Source organism: Apis laboriosa, unplaced genomic scaffold, assembly GCF_014066325.1.
Source record: "Apis laboriosa isolate Shangri-la unplaced genomic scaffold, ASM1406632v1 scaffold16_cov148, whole genome shotgun sequence".
Lineage (NCBI taxonomy): Eukaryota > Metazoa > Arthropoda > Insecta > Hymenoptera > Apidae > Apis > Apis laboriosa.
The window spans coordinates 4,682,230-4,709,419 of NW_025222129.1; the positions used below are offsets into that span (position 1 = coordinate 4,682,230).

Sequence of the window (27,190 nt, forward strand, 5' to 3'; positions counted from 1 at the left end):
ATTGCTTTTCATATTTTTTCCTTCCTTTTTCCTCCCCCTCCTTCTCCATCCATCCGTTTCGTCTCCCGCTCCGCCATCCCTATTTTTCCGAATTCACTTTTGTTTTTGCTCTTTCCTCCCTCTCTCTCTCTCTCTCTCTCTCTCTCTCTGCCTCTCTCTCTCTCTCTCTCTCTCTCTCTCTCTCTCTCTTTCTCTCCCTCTCTCTCTCTCGTTCTTTTCTCCAGGGAAACGAGAGAGAAATTCTATGGTTTCTGAATAAACCGATAAATGGCGAAGACGGGTCGGAATGGATCTCGAGGATTGGCGTTCGATTAACTTTCTTGCGCGCGGATACCGAGGACGACGGTATCGGTCTCTCCTCGGTTTCGTCTCGCCTCGATACCACGGTGGCAAGGAAATTGTATTCGAAAATCACTTGGGTGTTTAGTTGTTGTTCTTGGTCCCGGTTTCCTCGACGTTGGCTCGAGAGACGTCGATTACAATGCTTGTTAGGGAAGAGGTGGCGGTTCTTGTTGGATGGAGATAGTTTGATTGGCATTTTCCAATTGTTAGGAGGGGGAGGGGATAAAAATCAAGGAAATGTTCTTTTTTAATCAAAATCACTTTTTGTTGAATATATATATATATATATTTTTCGACGAGAAACAAATAAGAAAAGTGTAGATATATATTTTACACTCGTTTAATCTTTTTTTTTTTTTTACTTCTCTGTACAACGAAAAGTGATTAATTGGCATTCGGATATATTATATTTCTTTGACGAAGAATTTCTTTCAGATCATTCGATATCGATTGGAAAAAGTTGGCCAACTGATAACGACGATAAAATTCATAGAATTCGAAAACGAAAACGAGATAAATAGATGTGCAACTGTTCGAGTATAAACGAACGAGTAATATCTCGAATTTAAACGCGTTCGAACTTCGCCTATAAACGCGTAGAAACGCGTTGGTTTTCGAGCGAAATTACCGGTGTTACGACTTACTAAAATTAAATGTTGACGAGTGCTCGCAAATCCGTGCCTTCATATGTACCGAAAATGGTGCAAAAAAATGGTCATTTCAGTTTTAAAACTTGTATCGAGGGGGTTGGGGGGGAGTGGTACGATTAAAAGTCGTGCGCTGGAAGCAGCGTTAAAAGCGCCATTAAAAACAGCGTATGAATTCCTGTCCGGTTTAATGATTACAGATTGAGGGGAACGGTCGTAAAGTTCAAAGCTGTATATAGAGATTTTGTGCGCATTTTATTTTGGTCGATCGTTGTAAAAAAAAAAAAAAAAAAAAAAAAAAAAAAAAAAAGAAAAAAAGAAAAAACAGGAAGGAAGGAAGGAAGAAAGAAAGAAAGAAAGAACGAAAGGAAACATCTGGTGTGGCCTGCGTGCATACATACAGAGAATAAAAAAAAGAAAAAAAATATTCGAAACCAATATTCGAACACCGAATAGTTTTATTTATTAAACCATCCCCTTGTAATCGAAATATCGAGGGGATTGTTTCTTTTCCATCGATAAAGTTTATTCCTTTGTACAAGCGTGTTTTGTGTGAAATTATTACTCGTGAAATATGCACGTTTAATTTATCGTTCTGGAAATTTTTAGAACAATTCGGATCAATGGGTTGAGAGTTTATTTACGGATAAGATTGTTCGTGAATAAACGACACGAGTCAGATATCTTTTAGTTAATGATAATTAAAAATTAAAATTCGAATATCTGTCACGTAACTTATACTTTAGAATTCGATTAAAAGCGTATTAAAATTAAGGAAATTTAAATCGTTAATTTCGAAGATAGATAGACTTCTGGCGGAACGACCATTAGAACGAGAAATAATAGACATTATTAATAAGTCTTCTTATTATTTTTATAAAAAAAAAAGAAAAAGAAAAAAGAAAGATAAAATATAGAAATTCTATTAGCCATTAAAAATTTCGTGTATCTGCTTACTCTTCTCGAAATCTTGTGTCTTAAATTCGAGTATTAAAAATTAAATTATATAGAGCATAAATACTTTCTGTGTAACAGATTGTTATCAGTATTCTTTTTTCTTTTTTATTATTTATTATTTTCACTTGATTCAACTCATTGCGTTAACTCATTTTGAAGCTTTATTATTATTCTTCTGGTAATTACTAAATTAATAAATTTGTTTAATTAATAAAACACGCATTTCCGTGAATTTCCGTATAAAATTCCACAATCCGTTCGCGCAGAATATTTTAATTATTGAATTTAATTAATAAGACACGATTCTCTTTTTTCTTTTTTGTGTGTAAAAATATTTTAACGCGAAGTGGAAAATTCCCACTATGATTCATCGAATTCCAATATATTTCAATTATATTTATTTTCTTATCATTTACATTTGACGTGGCCTCCAGATTCGTCGTGGAGATCGTTTTAAAAATTATCGAAGAGAATTCACCGTGGTTCGAGCTAATAGAGTTATGAGAGTTATCGCGATTCCCTCCCCTCCCCCTCCCTTCTTCTTTGCGATTCAACCCCCGATTTTATGGGGAAACTATTATATCGAGAAAATTATGCGCCGAGAATGGCGGTGAATATTCGAGTGGTAAATTATCGTTGGCCGTATTACTTGCTTTGTCCTTCCTCTCGTCGAATTTTTTCCGCTTGTTCCATTCCGCGGTTATAGATAAAGCATTGTTTATGATTGCGAAATTCTTTGCCTTTTCTTCCCCGCTTTGTAAAGATCGGCCTCTTTATCTCCGAACCGAGGTTCTTATCATTCCTTAAACGGATGGAATTCGTGTCTTTATCTTTATCTACATCTCCAACAAATTTACGAACAAATATTTTTCAAGGAAAAAAAACTTGTTTAAACTTCAAATCTAAAATAATTCAAATTAATAATTAATTAATTAATCGTTCCAAAAAAAAAACATATTTAAAATACTCATTTTCCATATAAATTCTTGTGCCCAATACGCAACAGAAAAAAATTACACAACCTGTAAGTATCAAACGAATCATAAAATCAAAAAACCATTTATCGAAATATCAAACCAATCATTTCTTATCCTTGATGCACGAAAAAAAAAAACGAACCCTCGTATCTTCTCACGCTCTCAGCGATATTTAGCCAGATATTTTACCAAGTATCTCAAGTTATTCGTACTTCGAAAATAGAACTCCGGTCTCGGAAGGATAACCGTGTATATAAGACCGTGGAGCTGAATCGCAGTATGAAACGACGATATTCGAGGCAAGTGGGCATCTAAGATCTGGGTATCGCGTATTAACGAGGTCCAATTAAGTAAATGGCCCTCCCGTGAATTTTCTCGAGGCCGAAACCTCGAGGATTAATTACAAATTGAATCGGGTGTATAGATATATATATATATATGTATGTATATATATATATATGAACGACTGGCCGACCTCGTGGCGCGCGCATACACGGCAAAGGGTGTCAGGTTAATTAGGGACATTCGTCCCTCAAGACATCGCTTTGTGACTAGGAGGCTTAACTGGACACGATGCATCGTGACCCCGACACAGCGCGCCGGCCTATAAGCTTGATCCCCATCGACATACATTAAGTGCACGGATTTCAGACGTCTATCTCTGCCCTCTATCGAATTAAGTGTCGCCAAACGTCAAATTTGGATGGATATCGGAAGTTTCGATCGGAGGAATTTTTTTTTTTTTTTATTCTCAATGTTGAAATTGTAGAAATTGAATCGATTTTAATATATATCTCATCTCATTCGTTGACTTGTTTCGCTTATAAAAAGTCGAATATCAGGCTTTTTGAGGGGGGAAAGAATCGATCGATTTTGGAAATTGTTCGATAAGATCGAAAGATGAATTCTTTATCGTTATATATACTTTTCAAATTTGAAATTTTTCAATTTTCTTTTATATATATATAATTATTCAAAGATTTTGGGCAAATAACATTTTATTAAATAACGTTGTATTAAGATTAATTATTTTTCAATCTCGTCGCGAATCGTTTCCACGATTCTTCGTTTCCTGATAAATCTCCAAACTTTGAATTTTAATTTTCAATTTTGTGCTTTGATTGGAACAAAATATGATAGAAGAGAAAGACACACGTGAATAAAGGATAGTATGGTTAAAAGCACGAAGTAAGACGATACAAATTGTTAAGATCGTGTATCGATAATTTTATACGCGTTAATTAAATCTGACAGGGAATTTTGTTAGCGGCGTATGACCTGTAATTTTACTACTAAATTGGATGTAATGTAGGTGTAATACCCTGGTGTATACGCAAGAAAGGATATCGAGTTAATCAGGAATATTCATCCCTCAGGGTATCGTTTCACAACTACGATTAACCTCCACTTCGTACTGGGAGCAGCGGAGATTTATATCACGAGCTTATTGTCCTCGATTTCCCTTTTCACGATATCGATGGTAATTTAATTATATAATCGATGATATCGTTATCGAGATAGAGACACAAAAATCCACGATCATAGAAATAAAATCGGATTTAACCTCGGATGGGGTGTAAAATGCAATACAGATATTTCGGAACGAGAAGAAAAATTAATTTTATAGAGGGAGAGGAACAGCAGAAACTCTACTGAATCTTAAGAGATCATCTCGTTAGATGTACGTAAAATTAAATTCAAAAACAACAATTTCAACGACAACAGCTTCCCGATTAAATTTTTATCAAAAATCGAAAACTATTGTTTAACAATTTTAACGACTGAAATATATCGTAAAACGGGAATTTCTTTCTTCCCAACAATATATAACAATCCTCTATAATTACTATCTCCAAAGGGGGGATAAATCGTCTCTTTTTTTTTTAAATTCAAAATCAAAATCACGATCACTTCTAAAAAAAAAAAATCGTGTAATCTTCCCTCCCTCGTTTAACTGTGGATGGAAGGGACATCGGTCGAAATCGGTTTAGCGTCCAATTACGAAATCGGGGAGGAAGGTTACCGAACGCCTGTTACGAGACTGTATGTGAAATTCGCGCGGCTGGAGAAGGATGGCATTAATTCGTGAAAACTTGGTTAAGCTTTTCCATCCTCGTCCACGATACGTAATTAGAAAGGACGAGCCCGGTTCTCGTGGTTCGGGTCCACGCCTCTCTCACGCCTCGGCCGGCAACAACGGGGAGGGTAAGAAGGGAGAAAGGGGGATTGTCTTGCAGTAATTTGCATTGGTTTAACAACCAGTTTCAAACTACTTGGCGTTACGTTGCTGCTGCAACGCCTATCGTCTAATTTGCAACGGCCAACGGTATAATACGGTACCGGAGGGAAGGCAGGACAAAACCTTGCTCGTTTTCTTCTGCGGCAGCTAGCCTTTCTTTGTGCGCCCTTTTAGACGCGGATTTTGATCCAACCTTTGACAGAGGTGCACGTTCATGCTACTAATTATCGTGGTGCCGTGTGATTTTTGCGCGCCCGCCCATTCTCGCTTCTTACCCTATGTATATATATATATATATATATATATATATATATATTGTAATCCCCCTGTTGCGAAATTGCATAGGAGAAAAATATATCTAGGGGTGTTTCTGAGATTTAAAAATTTCGATCTTCGAAGGAATTTCATTTAATTTCGTTGGATCAAGTTGAAACTTTTCGCGTTGTATTGTCGCATTAGATCGTGAAGTTTGGTTCTAACTTGTGAAAAAGTTACGTAAAAGTAAACGAATGTTCTTCGAGTTCTTCTTCTTTCGTTGAATGTTCGATTTTGAATGGAAAAATTCCCTTTGTTGCGTATGAATTTATTTTGCAAATATTTCAATTTCGCGTTATTTCAAATTTTCCCTCATTCCTCCTTAATTCCAATTTTTATTTTCACAAATTCCGTAAAGGAAATATTTTTTGAGGGAATGGACGAGGAAATCCTTTTTTCTTTTTTCTTTTTTTTTTTTTTTTTTTAGCTCTCCACTACTTAATTCTCATTTTCTTGGGAACGCGAGAGGGGAAAAGAGTAAAATAAATATTTTATTCGTGCGGAATGATTTCAAAGGGTAGGATATTATTAAAAAAAGGACAAAAATCCCCCCTCTCTCCGCGATGGGGCACAATAATATGGCGAAATGGCGAAAGGAATTCACGATTTACGCGATACTCGCAACTTATCCTTTGATCTAAAGGAACGCGAAGAGATGAAAATCCTTTCGCATCCCGACGCGTAATTTGATTTTCGCCAGCGTGGAACAAAGAAAAACTGCTGTCACGAGGAAATAAATCCCTCCTGTCGAGTCTTTCGGTATTCAAGCGCAATATCACTTAATACAGGCTCTCTAATAATATTTTCCACAATCGACTTAACTTCTTCTTCTTCTTCTTCCTCCTCCTCTTCCTTTTCTTTCCTAACTTCTTTCTTTCATAAAATTTGAAAAAAGGAAGAGGGGGGAAAAGGGGAGGAGAAAGGAAGGAAAAATTCTCCAAAGATCAGGTCCGTGCGCGTGAGCAAATAATCCAAGGGATTAGACTGGAATCTCGTCCGAGTAATCAAATAAGAAATCTCGATCCCGAGAACGAGATATAAGAAGGGTTGGAAAGAGTAGCTGCGAGATTTCACGATAATTCCTTCCATCGTTCCGCGGTGAAACTTTCTGAGCACTCTTTAATTGCTCGTAGAAATCTTAGGCAGGCCGAAAACTATCATACGCCACGGTGAAAAGTTTCCTCGTGAAAGGAAATGAGATGGTGGCACGTATATAAACCCACCACCTCTCCAGGTTTTCTTCTCTCTCTGATTTCTCTCGCGCTGGAATCTTGGCAAATTCCGCTTGGAAATCTTATTCCATTCTTTTCCTCTAATTACGTACGCGTAAATCCGTGCTTAATGTACCTTGATTAACGTGTGGTTTGTATCGTGTAAACTTGGGTGATAATGATTCGAAATTTTTGCAAAAGTATTTGCGTTGAATAATTCGCGATAATTCCTTTTTCTTTCCCCGTGAAAATTTTAAATATTTTCTGAAATAATTCGCTTGATGGTGGAACATAAAGTTGGAATATTCTAAGGAATATTTTTTTCTTTCTTTCTTTCTTTCTTTAATATTTTTCTTCTCTTGGTCTTTCGAAAATTATCCATCCTTATGATATGAGATTTGCAAGAAAAATTAATGATAATGATAAATGTGTTTTGTATATCAATCAATGTTCGCAAGACAAAATCAGAGGTGAAAAGTAATTGATCATCTATCGAGAGAGAATTATCTCTCGTAAAAAAGGACACATACTTAATACATGATACTTAATATTTTTCGTGACTTTTCAATGAGTTTATAATAACTAGAGACGTTATTGCGTTGCGTTACGTGATCGCAAATATCGATTCGATAATTTTATTAGTTCCGCTGTCACGTGAATGTCAGGCAACGGAATGAAATCTTTACGAGGACACTGAAAGATAATCCTTTTCACTGATCAAAGGTTTCTCGATATTTAGAACTGACGTATACGGGTTACGATTGAAATAAGGATCAACGTGTAATAACGTCATTGTGCCATTGCATTTTTTAACGCGAGCAGACAGAGATCTCTTCAAGCTGATCGTATATATCCCAATAAAATAAGCTTATAACTATTACGTATTAACCGGTGCTTCAAAATATTAACTGGATCCTGTTGCGTAATTATATTAAAGTTTAAATGGCAGAATTTACAAGTAATTAATTCGATTAAATTTCCTCGAATAACGTTCTGAGAATAGTTGTTACAGTTGAATAGTTGAATAAATTTTATTAATTATAAATCATGCGATTAACTGATAATTCGCGTTAATATTATATTCGTTAATTAATTATATTTTAAAAATTAAAAGTAAATAAATTTTTTCCTGAATAATTTACAAATATAAATTTTAAAGATTATAAATCTAATTGTGATTAATGCAACTTGTCTCTAATAACGATATCAGAAGAACGTTCGTTAGTATTATAAATTATGGAAAAAAAAAGAGCGAGGAAATATTAGCAATGATATCACAGCAACGGCAAAATGTCTTTCCTGATGATAATATACGATTTACTTGCAAACAGAACGGAACAATGAAATTCTCTTACTCCGGGTAACTTGTTCATCTTTGTTATGCAAATTCGTTGCCTCTGAAAGGTTGTAGTATTAAAAAAAAAAAAGCGGTGCTAAAAGAGCAGCTTTAATACACGTGACTAATACGCTCCTTGCAGCGCACCTTAAACTCTCGCGAAGGGAAAATTATGGCCATCTTTTGCACTGGGAAAGAAAACAACGGAGTCATGAATATAAATAGGTGTTTCCATATAATAAACATAAAGAATACCGAAACAGAGAAATAATCTGTGGTAAATACAAAAAAAAAAGGAGGGAGGGGAAAAAAATATTTTTTTCCAACTAAATTCCACTCTCTTTTACTCTTCTCTTTTTTCAACGTTCTTTTTTTTTTTTTTTTTTTTTCAATGGAAAAAACTCATAAGAGTGGAAATGGAGGGGGGAGAAAAAAGAGGGGAGGAAAGGGTGTACAAGCGAAAAAAGGAAACATTAAAATGAACTGGACTGACAGAAGTTACGAATGGCCCTGTTACTCGGATAGAATTATGACATCGGTTATGAGAAACGCAATAATTGCGGGGGAAACGGCAGTGAAAGCTATGACAGAAATATTATTTATAGTCAGTTGGGGAGGGAGGAGGGGGAGGGTTGCGTTCTCTCGACCACGAATCGTCCAAGTGGTAATACTTGTGATAGTAAAATATATAGGCGGCAGGTTTTGTCGCATACACATTGTACCAGTTTCTTTACCGTCACGAGCATGGGAAAAAAATAGAATAGAATAAAATAAAATTGCGCTCCGGGACAGCGATAAAGCAATTTCGTTGACGCGGTCACGAGAAGAGGATTACAAAATAATGCAATTATTTCGAAATATATTTTGAAAGTTCATCAATTTTAGAGTCCAGGATGTGAATCGGAGTGTGAATTTTAATTTACAACGAATCAATGATTAATTAAATATAAATTATTTCGAATCTTTCAGAGATATCTTAAATTTCTGTAACGTTTGAACAATTTTTTAATCGTGAAAATATTAAAAAAAAAAAAAAAAAAATAGGGATGAAAAAATTTAAAATTCTTTCAATTCCAAATTTGTTACCAGAATTTTCTAAAATTTCATTTCGTTTATTAAAATATATTTGTTGGACAATTGCGAGCAATAAGTGAACCCGCATCGGGATCGATTCTTCGTTAAATCTCCGTGCCTGGTGGACACGCGCGCGTATGTGTTCAGATTGAAACAACGTGAACGGAAGTTGAATTTGTCGGATAAATACTAACCCAAACCCTCTAATACCAGATTTCATTAAAATTCATTCAGCCGAGCAAGCTGTCACACGTGCAAGTTAAGCGTTGTGCGAGTGGAGCGGCTAATAGGCTTATAATATTACGATAAAGGATACCTGAAAATTGATACGAGATTGGAAAAACCTGTTAAAAATATTAAATTCCTCGCGCTTCTATAAACACGTACATATCTTCTAGGATTTAATTTAAAAAAAAAAAATAATAATAATAATTAAATTCGCGCAAAAATCCCTTAAATTATTTAAACACTCCAGAGGATTCTCCAGAATTATTTCAACGAACAATTTTATTAATTGTTAAATTAATATAAAAAAATATATATATAATAATTTAATCATTTAATCCACGTTCACACTGGAATAATTATACTTAAAGAATCGAGTTTAAACAAATGGACGATATTTCCTTGTTCTTACCATTCATCGTGATAGGATAATTTTTTAAAAGGGATTTAAAATTCAAGTCCTCGAGTCCTCCTTTCACCCCCTTCCTCTCTTCGCTCGATATTTTCCACTCTCGAACGATTCATAAAAGGATTGCTAATATATTTAAAGTGGAAAATTTAAAACTGCCATTTAAGACGACCTTTTAACAAACGTTTTTTAATTTTCATCCCCGGGGGAGGAATCTCGAGGCGAGACTTGGTCAAATTGCTCGAAATAAAGTAAAGAGGGAGGGGGTTGGATCGTGTCCTATTTCAGAAATTCTGACAATGACTCATTGTTGTCGACGATATAACTCGAAACGTCGCAGCCAGGTCCCCGTTGATCCTGAAAGTATACGGCTGGGGAAAAAAATAAGAGGGATGGAGAAACTTCTTGCTTACATGGCTTCGTAATGTTTCGTGTGATTCATCGAGAGGAAATAATCGCCACTGTTATCCACGGATTCAACCTTCATTTATCTTTCCTTAATATGAACTCTCACCACTTTTCTATCGATTAATCGTATCAATTTGTCACCATTTTTTTTCTTCTTTTTCATATATATATATATATATATTTTATTGAACGATTCCATACGGATAATTTCGTTTTAAGTTAGTTTTCATTTGTATATATATTTTTGATCGATTAATTCTTTAAAGTTTCGTGTCATATTGGTTTCGATTGTACGTGAAATTTATATCGAATTAAATAATCGTAATCTTTAATTAATTTACTCGGAATTGATAAAATTTTGTTCGATGTTAATTTCTTTTAGTATCTTGAAAGATTTTATATTACTTTTGATATTAAAATAATTTTGAAACGACGTTATTTATGGAATAAGCTAATATTATTATATTAAAATTTGTGTTTAATTTGATTATAATTATATCATTATAGTATAAAATATAACAGAGGATGTACAATAATGATATACATATAATAATATACAATAATAATAATAATACAATAATTCAATTTCAATCGATTTCATCAATTGAGAAGAATATTCGATAGAAAATTTCTTAACAATTTTTTAATAATTTCTATCACGATTCTCAATTAATTTAACATTCGAACAAAACTTCGAACCCAAAACTATTGCTATTTCTATCTATCTATCTATCTATCATTCACAAATCATTGAATTATTCATTCATATTTCCACCTGCTTTACTTTCCCTAAATCCAAGATCCTCTCGTTCGCCAATCTTAATTTTTTTCGTACACGGTCCATTGGCGGCATTGACATTATCGAAACCTTTCATGCACGAAGGGAAATTTATTTTATCGAGGGGGGGGGGAGGGTCAAAGAACGGTTGGCCAATAGGGTGTCACGTGGAAATGTCACGGACAGGCTAAATGTGTATCTAAAAGTGCACGAACAAGGGTAAAAAGAGAAAGAAAGGGTAGGTTGAGAGAAGAGAAAACGATGTTCCCCGGTGATTTGTGGAAAACAAATAATTGTCACCGGTGCCAATCACAGGCCTCGTTGGTCGAATCTTCGAGGGACGGCCACTGTCTCAGGGTTGCTTCTTGATGAAAATCTGTCGATTTATTCCCCGTCGTCCCTTGTTCCCCACGGCTGTCTCGCGCCAGGCTTATATTTAAACGAATAGAGGTTTATCTCCTGGCTTGGCTTCCTTTCTTTTCACCACTTGGAAATGCGGATTCCTGATCCCTTTTACGAGAGGGAAAATTTAAAATTGAATCGTCCCATCTCTTTTGAATTAAACGCGACACCGAAAATAATACTGGAAATTAAATCTGGAAAAAATAACTTCCCAACTTTCGTTTATCTCGAAAATTTTCCATTCCCCTCCCCCCTCAAACATAATATACCCATTTCCATTCCCGCGCACTTACATTCACAAAAATTTAAATTCAATATGAATAATTTAATCAAAAAAATCGCTCGACTCTTCAACGATTAATCGCATCAAAAGATTTAAACGCAAGATTCAAAGATAAATTTTCCGACAAGATATCGATACAAAATAAACGATGATTTCTCTTCTCCCGAAAGATCAATCCCTCTATCGAATCTTGCTGCTCCTTCCCGAGGCCAGAATCGAGGAAAACTCGATTCGTTAGTTAAAAGTCCTTGTTGCACGCGCAACTTTTAAACGGAAGCGGAAACACCGAGCGAAGTTCCGCCTCCGGCTCTCTCTCTCTCTCTCTCTCTCTCTCTCTCTCTCTCTCTCTCTCTCTCTCTTCCCCTATCCGTATTTGTCTCCGGTTATATTACCGCGCCACCAAGCGAAGGATTCGAGGAGAGGAGCAGCAGACGTAATCATCGAACTTCCGAAACTAAAGGACGATCGTTACTCCTCTCGGTTGGACCGAGAAGGAGGACCGTTGCACAACCGTCGGGTCCTGTTGTTCCATCCTCTTCCGCCCGCTTCTTATCAGCGGTCGCAGACATTAAGACGAAGAAAGGAAGAAAGGATGGAAGGGGGAGAGGGGGCACTTGAAAAGGCGGTCGCGGCCTCGACAAAGGACGACTTTCGCGGTCGCCGATAATTGGACGGTTGGGATGGAAAGAGAAGGAGGGAAGGGAAGAGAGAGAGAGAGAGAGGAGGAGGAGGAAAAGAGAGGAAAAAAAATTAAAATAGTCGAGACGACAGGAAGCGGCGGTGTAGATGATATTCTCTCTCTCTTTCTCTCCCTCTTCCCTGTCGGTTGCTCGGCCACCCCTTAGCGCACCCTTCCCCCTCCTACGTTCCATTCTCTCTTTCTCTTTCTCTCTTATTTACCTATCTCTTTCTCGCGCGCGCGCCAGTTTCGCGCTTATTATCCGAAAGTTCCAAAGTGAAACAGAGTGAAACTCTGTCGGGTGTTGAGAGAACTTTTAACAACGCCACGAAGGCACGAATTCGTGGATGTCTCTTGTGTCACGCTATTGCCACGGGGGATGGAACGTGACGGGGGAGGGGAGGAGGGGGAAAGATTTTGACGGGGGAAAGGAACGGGGTTGTGTGTTGTGAACGGGGGAAAGAAAAGTCGGGAAGAAAGGAGGGGGGGAAATAATGACTGAACGTAAAACGTGTGGAAAGGTGAAGGGGGGAAGTTGTACGTCGGAGGTTGTGATTCGAGTGACGTCGACAAATTGATCATTTTGATTGGAATTCATTGTTGGATCTCTTATGGAAGTTATTTTTACATTTTTTTTTTTTTTTAATTAATCTTAATCTTTGTTATATATTGCTCTCAGTTATAGTATACTTTTGAATATTTCTTTTTTTCTTTTTTTGGGGGGAACTTGATGTTATCGATTTTAATATGTTTCTTTTTAATATATTTAAAGATTTTTAAATATAATTTCGTGACTATAAGTTTTTATCCTCGAGTGTCTTTCCATTTACTGACAAAGGTCTTTTAAATTTTGTTATCGTGCAGGCATTAATTTTAATAACGAAAATAAATAGAATTGTTGTTGTCAATTTTCCTGAGTTTTTTTTTTTTTTTTTACATCGGTACATTTTTTATGTATCGATTGTTAGATAAATATTTTTGAAATCTTTTATAGAAGCGCTATTAGTACAGCACCATATATTGAAAAAAAAAAAAAAAAAGGAAAATGTCACAATATTTATCGTAAAAATATTTTCCAAGCTTTGACTTGATATTGTTACATAAATTAAAACGGCATAGAAATAAATCCAATACGTGGTATTTTATACGAAACAAGGGAACGCGCTTTAGGCAGTTGGCCGGGAACCGATGAAATAGAAATTTATAACGGTAGGGAAAAAAGGAGAGAAAAGAGGAATGGTGGAAATCTGAAAACTCTTGGTGAAACGCGAAGTTTAAATAAATGTAAAGGGAAAAACAAAAGGAGAACCCTTGCGCAGGGGCTGGAAACTGGTAAAAAGGATGGAAAAATATACTCTAACAACTTGGTTGAAAACAAAGAACAAATGATAAAAGCTTCACGGGCGAGAGAAACTTCCTACTTAATAATAATAACGTCATTAGTTAAACGGGCAAAAGTTTTTTTTTTTTTTTTTTTTCTAATCGACGCACCAATGAATTGAAACAACAATACTTTCACCGTCACACAATAAATTTAATAGTTTAAGAAGGAAATCCAGCAATTAAATCGTTCCTCGTCCCGTTCGAAACGCGTTCGAAAACGAATTTCAGGATCTCGACGACAAAAACGGGATAAAACTCCAAGGTGTAAACAAACGGATGGAACGAAGAAACGCGTTAAACGGGGAAAGAAGAAAACGCGTTTCTCGAGAATAAAAAGGGAAAAATGAATGGAGGGAGGGAGGGAGGAAAAAGATGAAAACGAAGGGAGAGGAGAGGAGAAACTGGCAAGGAAAGGAGAAAGAGAGAATTCAGAGAAGAAGGAAGAGGAGACTGGAGAAGGAGAGGGGGTATAGCGAAAGAAGAGGAAGTTTTATTTCAACGAAAGCTTGGCGGAGGGGTGAAAGCGGCAAGGACAGACGGAGGAAATACATAGCCGGATAAATACGAGGGGTTGCGATTCCTCTTTTCTGCTCCTCTTGTTTCCACTCTGATCTCCCCCTCTCTCCCTCTCTCTCCTTCTTTCGCTCGAAAACTCATCCCTTTCCGCTTCTATCGTATCCGAAGTGGCTTGTCGAGCGGCGACAATGTCGCATCGATTTTATCAAAAGTCCAAACACATCCGATTAAATTCAGTTAGGTGGACGTGTAGACGGACGCCTTTTGAATCTTTATCGAGGTTGGATATATATGTATATGTATATATATATACGTGAATACATGTAGAGGGGATGTATTCCTTAGCGGCTGAAATGGATGTCTGGAAATGGTTGGAATTTCGGCGAATTAGCGATCTCGAAGACAAGCGTTCTCGAGTCGAGTTTTATTAGAAATTCGACGACGAGAGCAGTTCCACGAGAGCCTTTTAATCGAAACGATAGTATTCGTGAAAGCAGCTTGCGTGCAAACACGTTCCGCCGTGCTGTTGCGTTTAAATTTGTTGATTAAATGTATACGTTAGAATTTGTTGTTCGAGAAAACCGTTTAATCCTTTCGTGCACGGGATAATAAAAACGAAAAGAAAAATTTAAGAGGGATTTTAATTTTAAATATGTTTTCGATCGAGTATTCGTCCAATTTTGTTGAAACGAATCGATCTCTTGAGAAATTTTGTATCTCGCGTATTATAGATATTTTTAATTTCGAAGCTACTACTTCTTAGTAGTTTCCCTTCGAAAGATTTTCTATTATTTGATACCTCGGAAGCTTCAATCTTCAAAGCTTCTTTCCACTTTCTTCTCTCTTTTCGAAAAATTTCTCTATACCGAGTCATCGTTCGAAGTTCCCACTTTTTATTTCTTAACCGTTTCTCTTCCGAATTTCCCTCCTATAGCACAAATTTTTGCAGCTGAATTATCATAATTAAAATTTCCCGGTCGAAAAGAAATTTCATTAGATATATCTTCTTTCCAGTTTTCTGGAAATTATCAAATAAAATTGTCCTTCTAAAAATGTAATCGTTGTTCAAACTTCAAACTTCAAAACAACGAACTCTGGTTTCGAAGTCGTTCCCAAAACCGTTATTTCGGGTTATTTAGGTATTCAACTGGCGATGTTGAACAATTATTCACTTCGCGGTGGATGGTGACACTCAGTATCCAACTTTATTTTCAGTTACTACGCGTCCACCGCTTTTCCACCCCGTTTGGCGCCACCATTGAAGAGACCCCGGCTGATGCCACCGGCTCGATCCCAACATCCTAAACAACAGAAGCAACAACCCGCCACGAACACGGCAACTGTACCCGATCTGAATCAACTTAAAGTGTATAGTAAGTATGGTCGACTATTTTTTTGTTTCTTTTTATATACACACAGGTTTTTTAATTCATTGGAGAATTGCTAAATTCTTTAAATTTACACACAGGCTGTCGATATGTCCGCGTCAATTGGTAATTGAAATATATTGGAATGTTGATTCTAGAGATCGAATGTAAAAAAATTTTTTTTCTTTTTTTAATTATATCGTTATATCGTAAATATTTAATATCTTTTGTCGAAACGATTCTCTTTTTTTTTTTTTTTTTTTTAATATATATATATATATAATATTTCAAATAATTAAAATATAAAAGCACACATTCCGTGGTAATATTTTAAACATTAATTCGAGGATAATTATGTTCGAAACTTAATTCACGTTTCAAACGTGTCTAACAAGTTTTACTTTTCACCGTGGCTAATCGCATCAGCTAGCTATTCAATTTCAAACAGCAAAGGAAGAAAGAAATTATCCTTCATTATTCTCCTTAATAAAACGAGAAGCGGAGATATATACTTCAATATTCCCGGTCAAAAGTCGAATTAATTCTCAACTTCAAAGTGATCGGCGTACAATTATTCCGGAATAAGATTGTAAGACAAATTGGGAACGAAGAAATAATAATGGCACGAGACAAGATCTTTGAATTTGAATCAAACTAAATATATCGAATTTTGCATCGTCGAAAATTAAATTTTAAATTTCTTCCAAGTTATCTTATCTTTGTTCACTTGTTACACTTTTAAAAAAAAACGATCAAAGTCAAAAAAAGATCGACTCCTCCTCCTTCTGATAAAAATCTGATGAAAAACAATTCGCGATTAAACAAGAAAGATCGAACGTGAATGGAAACCAATTCGCAATTTCCACGTTGCAGGCAACCCGGATATCCTGATCTGCGGCAATTGCAGGGAGATGTTTACGGATCTGGGCGAGTTGCTCGAGCACAAGCGGAATTACTGCAAACTGCGGTTCACATGTAAATGTCACACCTTCAATGGAACAGCTCCAAGTACGTACTCGAAAGAAAGATCTACTCTCTTTCCCTCGTATACATATATATATATACATACAAAAACGGGTTAAAAACGATCGCTTTGGATGGTGCGAATTCCGCTACGTTCTCCATTTCTCTAAGATATTTCTTTAAGAAATTTTTCAATAAAAAGCACCTAGAGCTTTCATCGAAATTCGAGGGTGGAGCCGTTGTTTGGAAACACATACCAATCCCTCTATTTTCCTCTTCCCCCTCCCTCCCCTCCTATTCTTTCTCTAAGTTATCCTTATCGCGTTGATGTTGAATAGGCCGAAATGTAAAAATGAAATTCGAATCTTGGAATCCCCTTGGAGTCGATTTCCTTTTTCCATTGAAGCAACGGAATTGTATCCTTGAGTTTTATTCGCAGCCGCGTTCGGTTCAAAGGCTAATCCCGCTATTTGGTTAGATGGAAAGCGTCGTTGCTCGACAAATTTGCAAGGGATTTTCTTTACCCTCTGCTGATGCTTTGCAAAGTTGTTTCTTCCTGTTTTACGTGTATCGAGTGTACTTTGAGAAATATTGGGGGTAAAGAAAAGGTAATTGTGATGTAATGGATCGTGTGAATTATAGGAAGAAGAAGTTTTGTAAGGGAATAATTTTTCAATTTGACATTTGATATTTTGAGCAAGGTTTATATGGTTATATAGAATAGAGTGTAATAGTTTTGCAGGCAAAAAGCATAAGATCTTAAAAAAATCTTAGGATACTTGCAAAATTAAAAAAAAATATTAAATTTGGATAAAAATTGATGATTTTGATTTTCAAACTTTGAAATTATTTATTATTTATTTTTATCTTAAATAGCTAATAATAATATTTCATTTTCTAAATTAAAAGCTACTGTAATTAAGTCTTAAGACTTACATCTTATTATTATATTTTTAGATTTTTTTCTTTTTTTTATGTATGTATTTTTAAAAAGATTTAAAGCCACACACACACAAATATACATGCTAACTTTTGACAAACAACACATGTGTAAATTATTACCAAATATAATACTTTCATGTTTATGTTCCAAGGAGATTCTACAACAGCTCTGCTATGCGTTCTCTGCAAGGTATCGTTCCCTTCAGCATGGGAATTGATGGTTCACGCCCAGGCAGCTCACATGATCAACATTTACGAGTTGGGAACCCGACCCCAAAGCCCCAGATCCGCTCCCAGCCCCCCTCAGAGTCCAAGCCAACATCAGAAGGAATCATCACCGTCACCTCAAGATTTTCAGGTAAGTTTCTGACATATCACAGATAAATATATTTTATTTCTCCTTCACTTGATTTCATTCTTTCAAAGTAATATATTATTATTTGATAAATATATAATAATACTCAAGAAAATGTGTAATGACATTTTCTTCAAATGCAACTTGTTCATTAGTTAATTAATTAGAATTTATTGAGATTGCAAAATTAAAAGGAATGAAATAAATTTTTATAATATTCTGTATATTTGTATACTACTTCAAATTTAAAGTTATTTTTATTATCAAATTAAATTAACGTTCGAATTATTTATGATTCTTGATAATTCTTGAAAATTTTATCAACATATAAATCTTGTTAACATTCGATATATGATTTACATTTAATTTCGATATTTGTCAATCTAATATATTGAATGGTAAAAATAAAACTTGTACAGAAGGTAAATGCAATACCGAAATTGCGAGATACACTAGTCGTAAAAATTTCCTCCTCGTTTTCATCAACGAAAAATAGAAAATAAAGAAATCAAAAGGGAGGGAAAAAAAAAAAAAAACAGCGATATTCGAAGCACGGCCAATGGAAATTAAAAGAGGCGCACAACTGTTAACTGATACTTTATATGTAACGTGAAAATTAAATTCCCTAAAGGAAAAGTAATTTCACCCTGATGGATTTTCCTCTTTCGTTATTTTTGTTGGCCCGAAATGTGAAATAGCGAACGATGACTGCGCAATCTTATCAGAATGAACAAGCTTGGTTGGAGGGTTTGAAAAGAAAATACGACGTTCTCTATTCGCTCTAGCTTTAATTCCAGGAATATTTCTAGACTTATTTATAGCCGTCATAATCGCGCAAATTCACCCACCAATTGGAATTTTCATCCTTTATTCGCGTATAAGTGGAAATTTTTCGATAGTCTTTCTATTTTTTTCTTTTTTTTTTATTTATATATAAAAATACACATAGTGAAAAATCTCAGTGAGGTAAATACGATATTGAAAGGAGTTTCTCACTTTCTTTGAGAGGAATTCATTTAGTATTGCTCAATCGACTGAACGCGAAGAAAAATGATGGAGGGAATAATGGATTTACTTCGGTCGAAAATTGTGTCGATCGAGAAAGCTTTTAAAGTAGAATATCTTCAATGAAGAAATTAAGAAAATTGTTGAATTGTTTCCGATAATATTTTCCAAACGCGAGGAAAAATAAATAGAATTTAACTTGTGTCAGATTTGTATCAAATTCTATGGACGTGGTTTTTTTAAAATTAAATTAGAATATTTTGATAAAACTATAAAAAAAAAGAAAAAAAAATACAAATTTACGATAGAAATAATAAATTTCGTTAGAGTCGAGAATATTTGTCTTTCAAAACTCGATAAAGGAAATTTTTAAAATCAATTATTAAAATAAATTGAAACATCGTGGAAATAAATGAAAAATATTTTCAATGAATATCTTAAAAAATCGATCTTGAAAAAGATAAAATGTAATATAACTTGCTGGAAGAATTTCTGTGAGCTATGTAAAACTGAAACTCAAATACGTCGAACAGGAAGCAATAATAACAGTGGCAGTCAATTTAAACAATATAAGTTTTCTGCAGTAAAGGGTGGAAACACGGGAAATCGTAATATCGTGAGGAGGCAGGGCTCTCTGAGTGCTTAAGACAAGGCTATGAACCGGGGGAATGAAACTCTGTAACAAAAGAACGAAATCCTGTCGCCGTAGGGAACGACGTACAACTTGGAAAAATATTACTTCATCATATGTTTCTCTGTCGATATGTCAACTCCAGGGTGAAGGTATATCAGGATCGAGCTATCAGGCAATCGGAACTTTTGTTTCGGATTTCACCGTTCAAGAGTCTCATTATTTTCACTCTTGCTACTCGCCACTCTTATTAATTGCGTCGAATGTGTGATTCTTTTTGACTCTTAGTAAAAAGAACAATTTTTCTCTTCTCTCTTCTTTTTTTTTTTTCCCCTCTCGTTTTTCTATTAATTACAGAGAAGGGAGAGAAGGTTTCAATTTATTAAATCTCGATTATAAGCATTTTCTTTCATTCACTTTATTTAATTTACGTGTTTTGGTAAATTTCTGAAATTTAAATATTAAATTTCCATTTTGTAAATTTGAAACAAGATTGGATGTGTTTTTTTTTTTATTAATTTTTAACGTAATTTAAATGAGAGAAGACTGATAAAACTTAAATATATTATCACTGAAATTTCCATTTTGAATTGCTCTAATTTGAAATTTAGAATAAGATTGTAAATGGTACTTGAATCTCGATTATCTTGAATACGATCTTCCAATTAAACCGATCTAATTAAGTCCAATTATAATATAATGAAAGTTCAGAGAATGATATTTCAGAATGGTTAATTCAATTCGAAGATGAATTTTTGAGAACAATGTAATAACGATTAAAAAGATATTTGACAATAAGATTCCATGAACGTTCGTTAAAATTGATTTTAACTCGTTTTTATTTGATTTTATTATTATTTGATTCATTCCTATGATGCGAATGAAAAATCTCTCTCTATATCTAATAAATAATATCGTATATACATATATTAATTTCTACGATAATAATAAATAAGATAAATAGTACATATGATATTCTTCTAATATATGCAATAAACAATGCACTATTTATAATACAAGCAATGTGTAATAGCGCATCAGAGAGATATGAAGAGAATTAGATGAAAAAAATGAGAAAGTAATATATAGATTCCGCTTTGGTTAGCCAACTGGATAAAGTAAGTAGAGCTCGAGTACGATACGCGTTGGACTAGGAATATCGCTTTACTATGACAGAGTACAAAAGAAAAGTGGAACAGGTCAAGTCAGAGGGCTCAATTGATCACGTACTTTCGATTCTTAGGGATATTTTTATATGCGATATCCTTTGTATAAATTTATTCGCGCATTGCTCGATGTATCTTACAATTTTTTTTTTTTTTGGAAAATTTCGAGATATATTTTATGGAAATATTATTTTATTATTTTATTATTCGGTGATACGTGAATTTATATTTATAATATTAATATTTTTATTGCGCATTATTATTTGAGATGATCAAATATTTGGCAATATAAATTGTTTGAAAATTTATTTTATTGTATATACTGTTTATTATTATTATGTATTAATTAATGATTAAATTTATCATGAAATTTAAGTCAGTTTATTTTTCAATTGTTTCAACAGGAAACCAAAGCATCAGATTATGAGGAACGCGCGGAAGAAGAAGATCTGGATGGACACGAATTATTGCCCTCCCCTGACAGTGGTAAATCAACAGACAACGAGGCAGCTTTGTCACCGATTAAAATACGATCTGATGTAAATGGACTGGACCACGAAGAATGCGACGAGTTGATCCACGTTGAGAACACTACACAAGCTTGCATCATGCATGCCCTCAGCATTGTAAGTATTTTTACGTTTCATTTCATTTCCAATTCTCCAATATAAATTTATTGGAATTTAGTTACTTTTATCGCAAATTATTAAAATATTCTATATGAAATTCAATACAATTGAATTTGTAGAATTTTTATATAAATTTTTCTTTTTCTCTAAAATTTAAGACCCCTAAACTAATCAAGATTGTGGAGAAACAAGTTTTTGCAACAATATTTTTAACGTGTAAAAGGAAAAAGTGTCGAAAAGAATATTCTTCGGGATCAAAATAAAATTCCATCGTATTCCTTTTGAAAAGGAAAAGCAAACATGAAGTAATAGAATTCGAGAAATATTGGTTTGATCCACAATGCATTTATTATGAACATTTGTATAGACGTGTAATATTCGGGCGTTCACGGGTGGATAAATTAAATTCCAACTGAATTCCCTTCTTTCATCACAACCCTGTATTTATTAATTTTATATTCAGTGCGCGCCGCACCAGTTAAATCGAATATAAATTCGTATTAATTTTTATATCATATTACAGATTACCAATTGTAACAGGCTCCCATAGTAATCTGCTCCCTTCGAAATCGGAGTAATTAATGAAATCGTATAAAAAATCTTTACATCCACTAGCGATATAAATTTTTAATTTAATGGGAATGAAAATTAATTGCATTCCATTAAACATTATTACTTTATACGTTAAATTTTAAATCTGATTCTTTTTACGTTCTATTTAATTCGTTTCACTTTCTATCATAATTTTATATTCTATCCGTCGCAAAGATTTCTTCCATCACAAATTTTCTCATCAACGTATCGACATTATTTTATTACGTTTTACTCTCTAATTTTCTATTTTATCCCTTTTCTCACAAAATTCTCCACCAGAGAACTTTGCAACTTTCCACAATTCTTAATTTTTCCTATTCATCCTTCCATCTTTCCACAAAATTTCTCACTTTCTTCAACATATCAATTCACCAAGCAACAATACTCAATTACCTATATTATCAATCAAAATAAAAACTTTTGCAACATCATATCACGATGTTAAGACAAATATCATTCTCGATTGTCCAATCTCTTCATCTCTATGCTCTCTCCATTAAAATCGATAAAATGACAATAAGAATCGTTCGATGACGAATATCATCCCCCGGGCATCTTCGTAAAAGTATCAACATCCCGAGAAACCCTTTCCCTTCGTCGATAAATCACGCCAAGGCCTCTCGAATGCGTCCACCACGTTTCAACCATTTCGATTTCGCATTCGTGAGGAGACAATCATTGGCAAATGGCCGCGCGAAACCATCGTATCCGTGTAATCACCGCGCGTAAACGTGTTATTACTTTCGTGATCGAAGATTCTCGAAGAGCTGCACTCAAGTTACGTCGTAACACACGCACGAAAAAATTCATTGCGATTTTCGCTGTGGAACGGTGGACTCCACGTAACCGTGAAACGTTTTCGATTTATTTTTAACGCGTCTCCCGAGGATATCGAAATTTTTTTCTTTTATTTTTAAGGCAATTGGTATTGGAAATGTTTTATTTGCAGATTGAAATTTTTATCAATTGCATTGTAGAATTTCTGATCAAAAGATATTGGAGTAATTGTACGAGTTTTTTTTTTTTGTTTTGTTTTGTGAATTTAAAATTGGAGGAAATGCAAGTGAGCCTGGATTTTTTAAATCGAATTGTTTTTAGAAAGTTAGAGATTATGGATATATTCATATTTCCCAGTGATATATTATTTTGTTAAATTTATACGTCAAAATGATGTGACGTATTATAATAAGAATAAAAGAATGTAGTAATAATAATGAAAATTCATGCCACATTAAAATGCACATTGATGAGCTATAACACATTATAAGAGTTAATTCAAAATAATGAAACTTGATTGTTGAAATAGAAATTATTTTTGTTAAACGTACAGTAACAATTGTAGTTTTATTTGTGGAAACAACTTCGTTCGAAAATCATCTCTCATAAATTTCCATTTCATTTTGTATCCCTCCATTAAAAACATCTCTAATTATTCAGAATAATATATTAATTTAAATTTTATCACTCTTTCAAATTCAAATATTGTTTTAAATATTTACAATAATATTTATTACAAATATTCGTTCCTTTTTATGTTGCAGGACTCGTCCTTGGAACTAAACTCTGACACAAACTCGAGGGGAAGTTCTGGCCCAGTCATGGCGTTGACTAATGGATCCTTGTCTGCGAAGGAATAAGTCGAAGAGGAGAGAGAGGAAAAAAAAAAGAAGAAGAAGAAGAAGAAAATTAGCCATTGCAACAAGGTTTTCCCTATCCAAGGGATTCCCTGTACCAACGCGCCACCAATGAGACATATCGATCTCCTTTTAAGGATAACACACCCCTCTGTATATAGCTTAAATGCCTAACAAATAATTCAGGGTCGTCTCATGCCAGATCTGGGACCTATTTTGGCGAATTTAGTATCGATGGATCTCGAATCGTTCTGAGGATTCGATCAACGGGAAAGATTTAAAGCGTTTCGCTTCCATTTACGTCCATCTCATCGATTAATCCTCTTTCTTCCCCTCCCTCCTCCTTTCCTCATTCTTCTCATATGCTCTCACTTCTTTCATAGAATCTAGTCTCGAAGAGAAATCGCTTTTGGCGAGTTTCTTCCTACTCGTGTAAATGGAAACTTCGATTTCTTTATTTTCTCTCCTCTTTATCCTTTTCTTTTTCTCTCTTTCTCTCTCTCTCTCTCATTCTCCCAAATTCTTTTTTAATTTCATCATTCGCCAAAATATATTCGCGGTTTGAAATTTACAGCCAAAATCGAATAACTTCCGATAGAATTCGAGGAACACGTAGAAAACGAGAAATCTAGTCGATCGAACATTTTTGAAAATTTTTTCTAGTCATCGTGTTATTCCTTGTCTGTGATACGATTATTAATATCTTCGTTAACGATTTCGTGGGAATAATTGTGGTACGTTGTTTTGCGTTGTATTGTACAGGATTGGGCAATTTTTATTTAATGAAATGTTACGTGGAAAATAAATTATTTAAGAAATTTTTATATTATGTATAACATTAGAACTAAGCTAAACAAGTAAAATTCCTTGTATCTGCAATTATCAAATATATCAATAGATCACAAAAAAAATGAATATTTTTTTCAGATAGGAATATACAATTATATCTATCACTTATTACTTTTACAATATTTGCTTCTATAATTCTAATTATCTATGTATAATCTGATCAATATGTTATAATAGTTTCATCGTTTAATTTATCCACAAATTATCATTATTCAAACAATTGAAATGCCACGTAACAAAATTATTTCAATGCTCAATCCTGATAGAATGGAAACTTTTGGGAGATCCGTTAAAATTTGTCCATTCTTCTATTCCCTTCCCTCGCGAGATTTTTTAAGTAGTAGCCACGGAAGGATTCCTAAAGTAGGGTGCAACGTTAATGAATTCTTTTTCTAGCGTCGTTGAGAAATAGATGAAAACCAGGCCGTCCGTTTGTGGTAGCGTTTTATGAAAATTACAGGTAGTCTTCCGACAACCCGGACGTGGGATCGCACAGTAACGAATGTCCACACACATTCTCTCTCTCTCTCTCAGAATTAGTTAATTAATCGCGTTCCTTTTTAATTCCCCGAAGAAACCTTTCGTCTGGATTTTACTCTTTAAAGACTCTACTCTTCCATCACCAGTGGATCCAAGATTAACTCGATCCAAGTAATAAGTAATAAGGTTGACGTCGTGTATATATATGTGTGTGTGTATGTATGTATGTATGTGTGTGTGAATATGTAGGGATATTAAAAATTATTCATATCTTTGACGATGAGGAGAAAGACGATGATGGAACATCTTTATACGACAATTACGAGAGAGAAAAGAATATTCGTTGAAAATTCAATTCGATTTTGTTATTCGATATATGATAAAAAAAATGAAGGAAGAAGGAGGTTGATAAAAAAAGGAAAGAAGGAGGGAAGGATGAAGGGAAGGAGGTAAAGAAAGATTTTTTTCATAAATTCTATTTTTTTCATCGATTTATCTCGGTGTGGTTTTTTTTAAAATGAACCATTGGAGACAGAAATATGAAATTATACGTCTTCCCTTGGCGCACGGATGAAGTTCGTTTAATTTACAATTAATTTAAAAGCTTAAACGGAGTTTGCCTTTCACAAGGTTGAATAATGTTGAACAATTCTGGTGTGGAGGAAGGGATGGAACACGTTTATACGACAATTGAGAGAAAAGAGGTATTCATTGAAAATTCAATTCGATTCTACGATATACGATAAAGGAGGAGAGTAATAAAGAGGTAGAGGAAGGTGATAAAGGAGAGGAGGAAGAGAAGGATGACAAGAAGAGGAGAGGGGGAGGAGAAGAGAAGAGTGATAAAGAGGAAGAGGAACATAAAAAAGACTTTTTTCCGCGTCCCATTTTTTTTTTTCATCGGTTTATCTAGCCGAGGTTTTTTAAAATAAATATTGGAAACAGAAATATGAAATTATTCGCTTATTATTTCTCTTGGCACAGATGAAGTTCGTTTAGTTCACAATTAGTTTAAATGCTTAAACTGAATTTGCGTTTCACGAAGTTGAATAATGTTGAATAATTCTGGTAAAGAGGAAGAAATAAAATATGTTTATACGACAATTAAATTACGAGAGAGAAAAAAAGTTCGAAAAATTCAATTCGATTTTACGATATATGATAAAAGAGAAGAAGAGGAGCAGAGTGATAAAAAAAAAAGAGAAAGAAGAAAACGATAAAAAAAAAAAAAAAGTTGGATAAAGAAGAGAGGAGGAAGATGATAAAAAGGAAAATGGAATGGATGAAAGGAAAAAAGGAAGAAAAAAGGGAAGGAGAAAGAAAAAGATAAAGATTTTTTCATCTTTCTACTTTTTCATTTTAAAAAAAACATTGGAAATAAAATATAAAATTATATCCTCTTCCATCCATAGCATATGCATGAAGTTCAATTTATAATTGATTTAAAAGCTTAAACTAAAGTTTATCCTTCACAATTGAATAACGTTGAACAATTCTGATACTGTTTAAATTTATGAAGATAATTTTAAAGAGTAAGAGAAAGAAATGGTATCGATCTTGCTGTGCGATCTCCGGGGTGCAGTCTTTGTCTATTTAATTACGACCAAATGAAAATTTTGTTTTCTTTTTTTTTTTTAATTTTTTATTAAAATTGATATGGACAATGAAATATATATTCGTAATAAATTCGTAAAAAATTTATTTCATTAAAATTTTATATGATTAAGTTTTTTAAAGTCACTCTCGAGAATATTTGTGCAAGAATAACTTTTAAAGTAATATTGATTTACAAAAAAAAAAAAAAAAACTCTCTCGAAAATTTTATTCTCAAATGGATCAACATTTTTCTAATAATTTTAATTTTTTCAGTAAATAACAAATACATTTAATCGCTACATATTTTCAATGTAAAATTGCAATCAAAAAAAAAAACAATTTTTTTTACTCATATGGTCCTAATTCTATGGTCAGAGTCTGAGAAAAAGTATGATTGTAAATAAATCGATCCGTTTTCCGTAAATCTCTAAGCTCGGTAACAAAAAAAAAGTGGATTGGTTCTCGGTCGGGCATGTTAATCGTCAACGCTTAATTACCATTTAGGACGTTGTAAATATTCGTGTAACCTTAAGTTAGCGGTAAAGATGGTAGCCGTTACGTTTCCTAGGATTAATTAGGAAAAAGGAAAACCTTGAAACGCTTTAAATCGCCAATTGAAACGATCCTCATTCTCATCCCGGACTAAATTCTCGATCTCGTCGATACATAAATTTAGCCTGCTGATTTCATCATTCGATGCTGATTTCAGCTCATTCGAGCTGACCGCTATGATGCATATGATATTTAAGATTTTTTTTTTTTTTTTTTTGACTCCGTTCAATTTCTCGTCGACCTCCC

General features: G+C 34.1%; 1 protein-coding gene across 9 annotated transcripts in view; it reads left to right on the plus strand.

Moving 5' to 3' along the window:
* The window catches only part of LOC122711218, a 341,055-nt gene extending 315,076 nt beyond the window's left edge, over positions 1–25,979 (plus strand). For all 9 annotated transcript variants that reach the window (XM_043929778.1, XM_043929779.1, XM_043929776.1 and 6 more), the window contains 5 exons: positions 15,397–15,554; positions 16,422–16,556; positions 17,606–17,811; positions 21,015–21,236; positions 23,375–25,979. In XM_043929778.1, coding sequence (XP_043785713.1) covers positions 15,397–15,554; positions 16,422–16,556; positions 17,606–17,811; positions 21,015–21,236; positions 23,375–23,470 — 817 coding nt within the window. In that variant the 3' untranslated portion in view covers positions 23,471–25,979. The remainder of the gene's footprint in view (positions 1–15,396; positions 15,555–16,421; positions 16,557–17,605; positions 17,812–21,014; positions 21,237–23,374) is intronic.
* Positions 25,980–27,190: the final 1,211 nt, after the last annotated feature.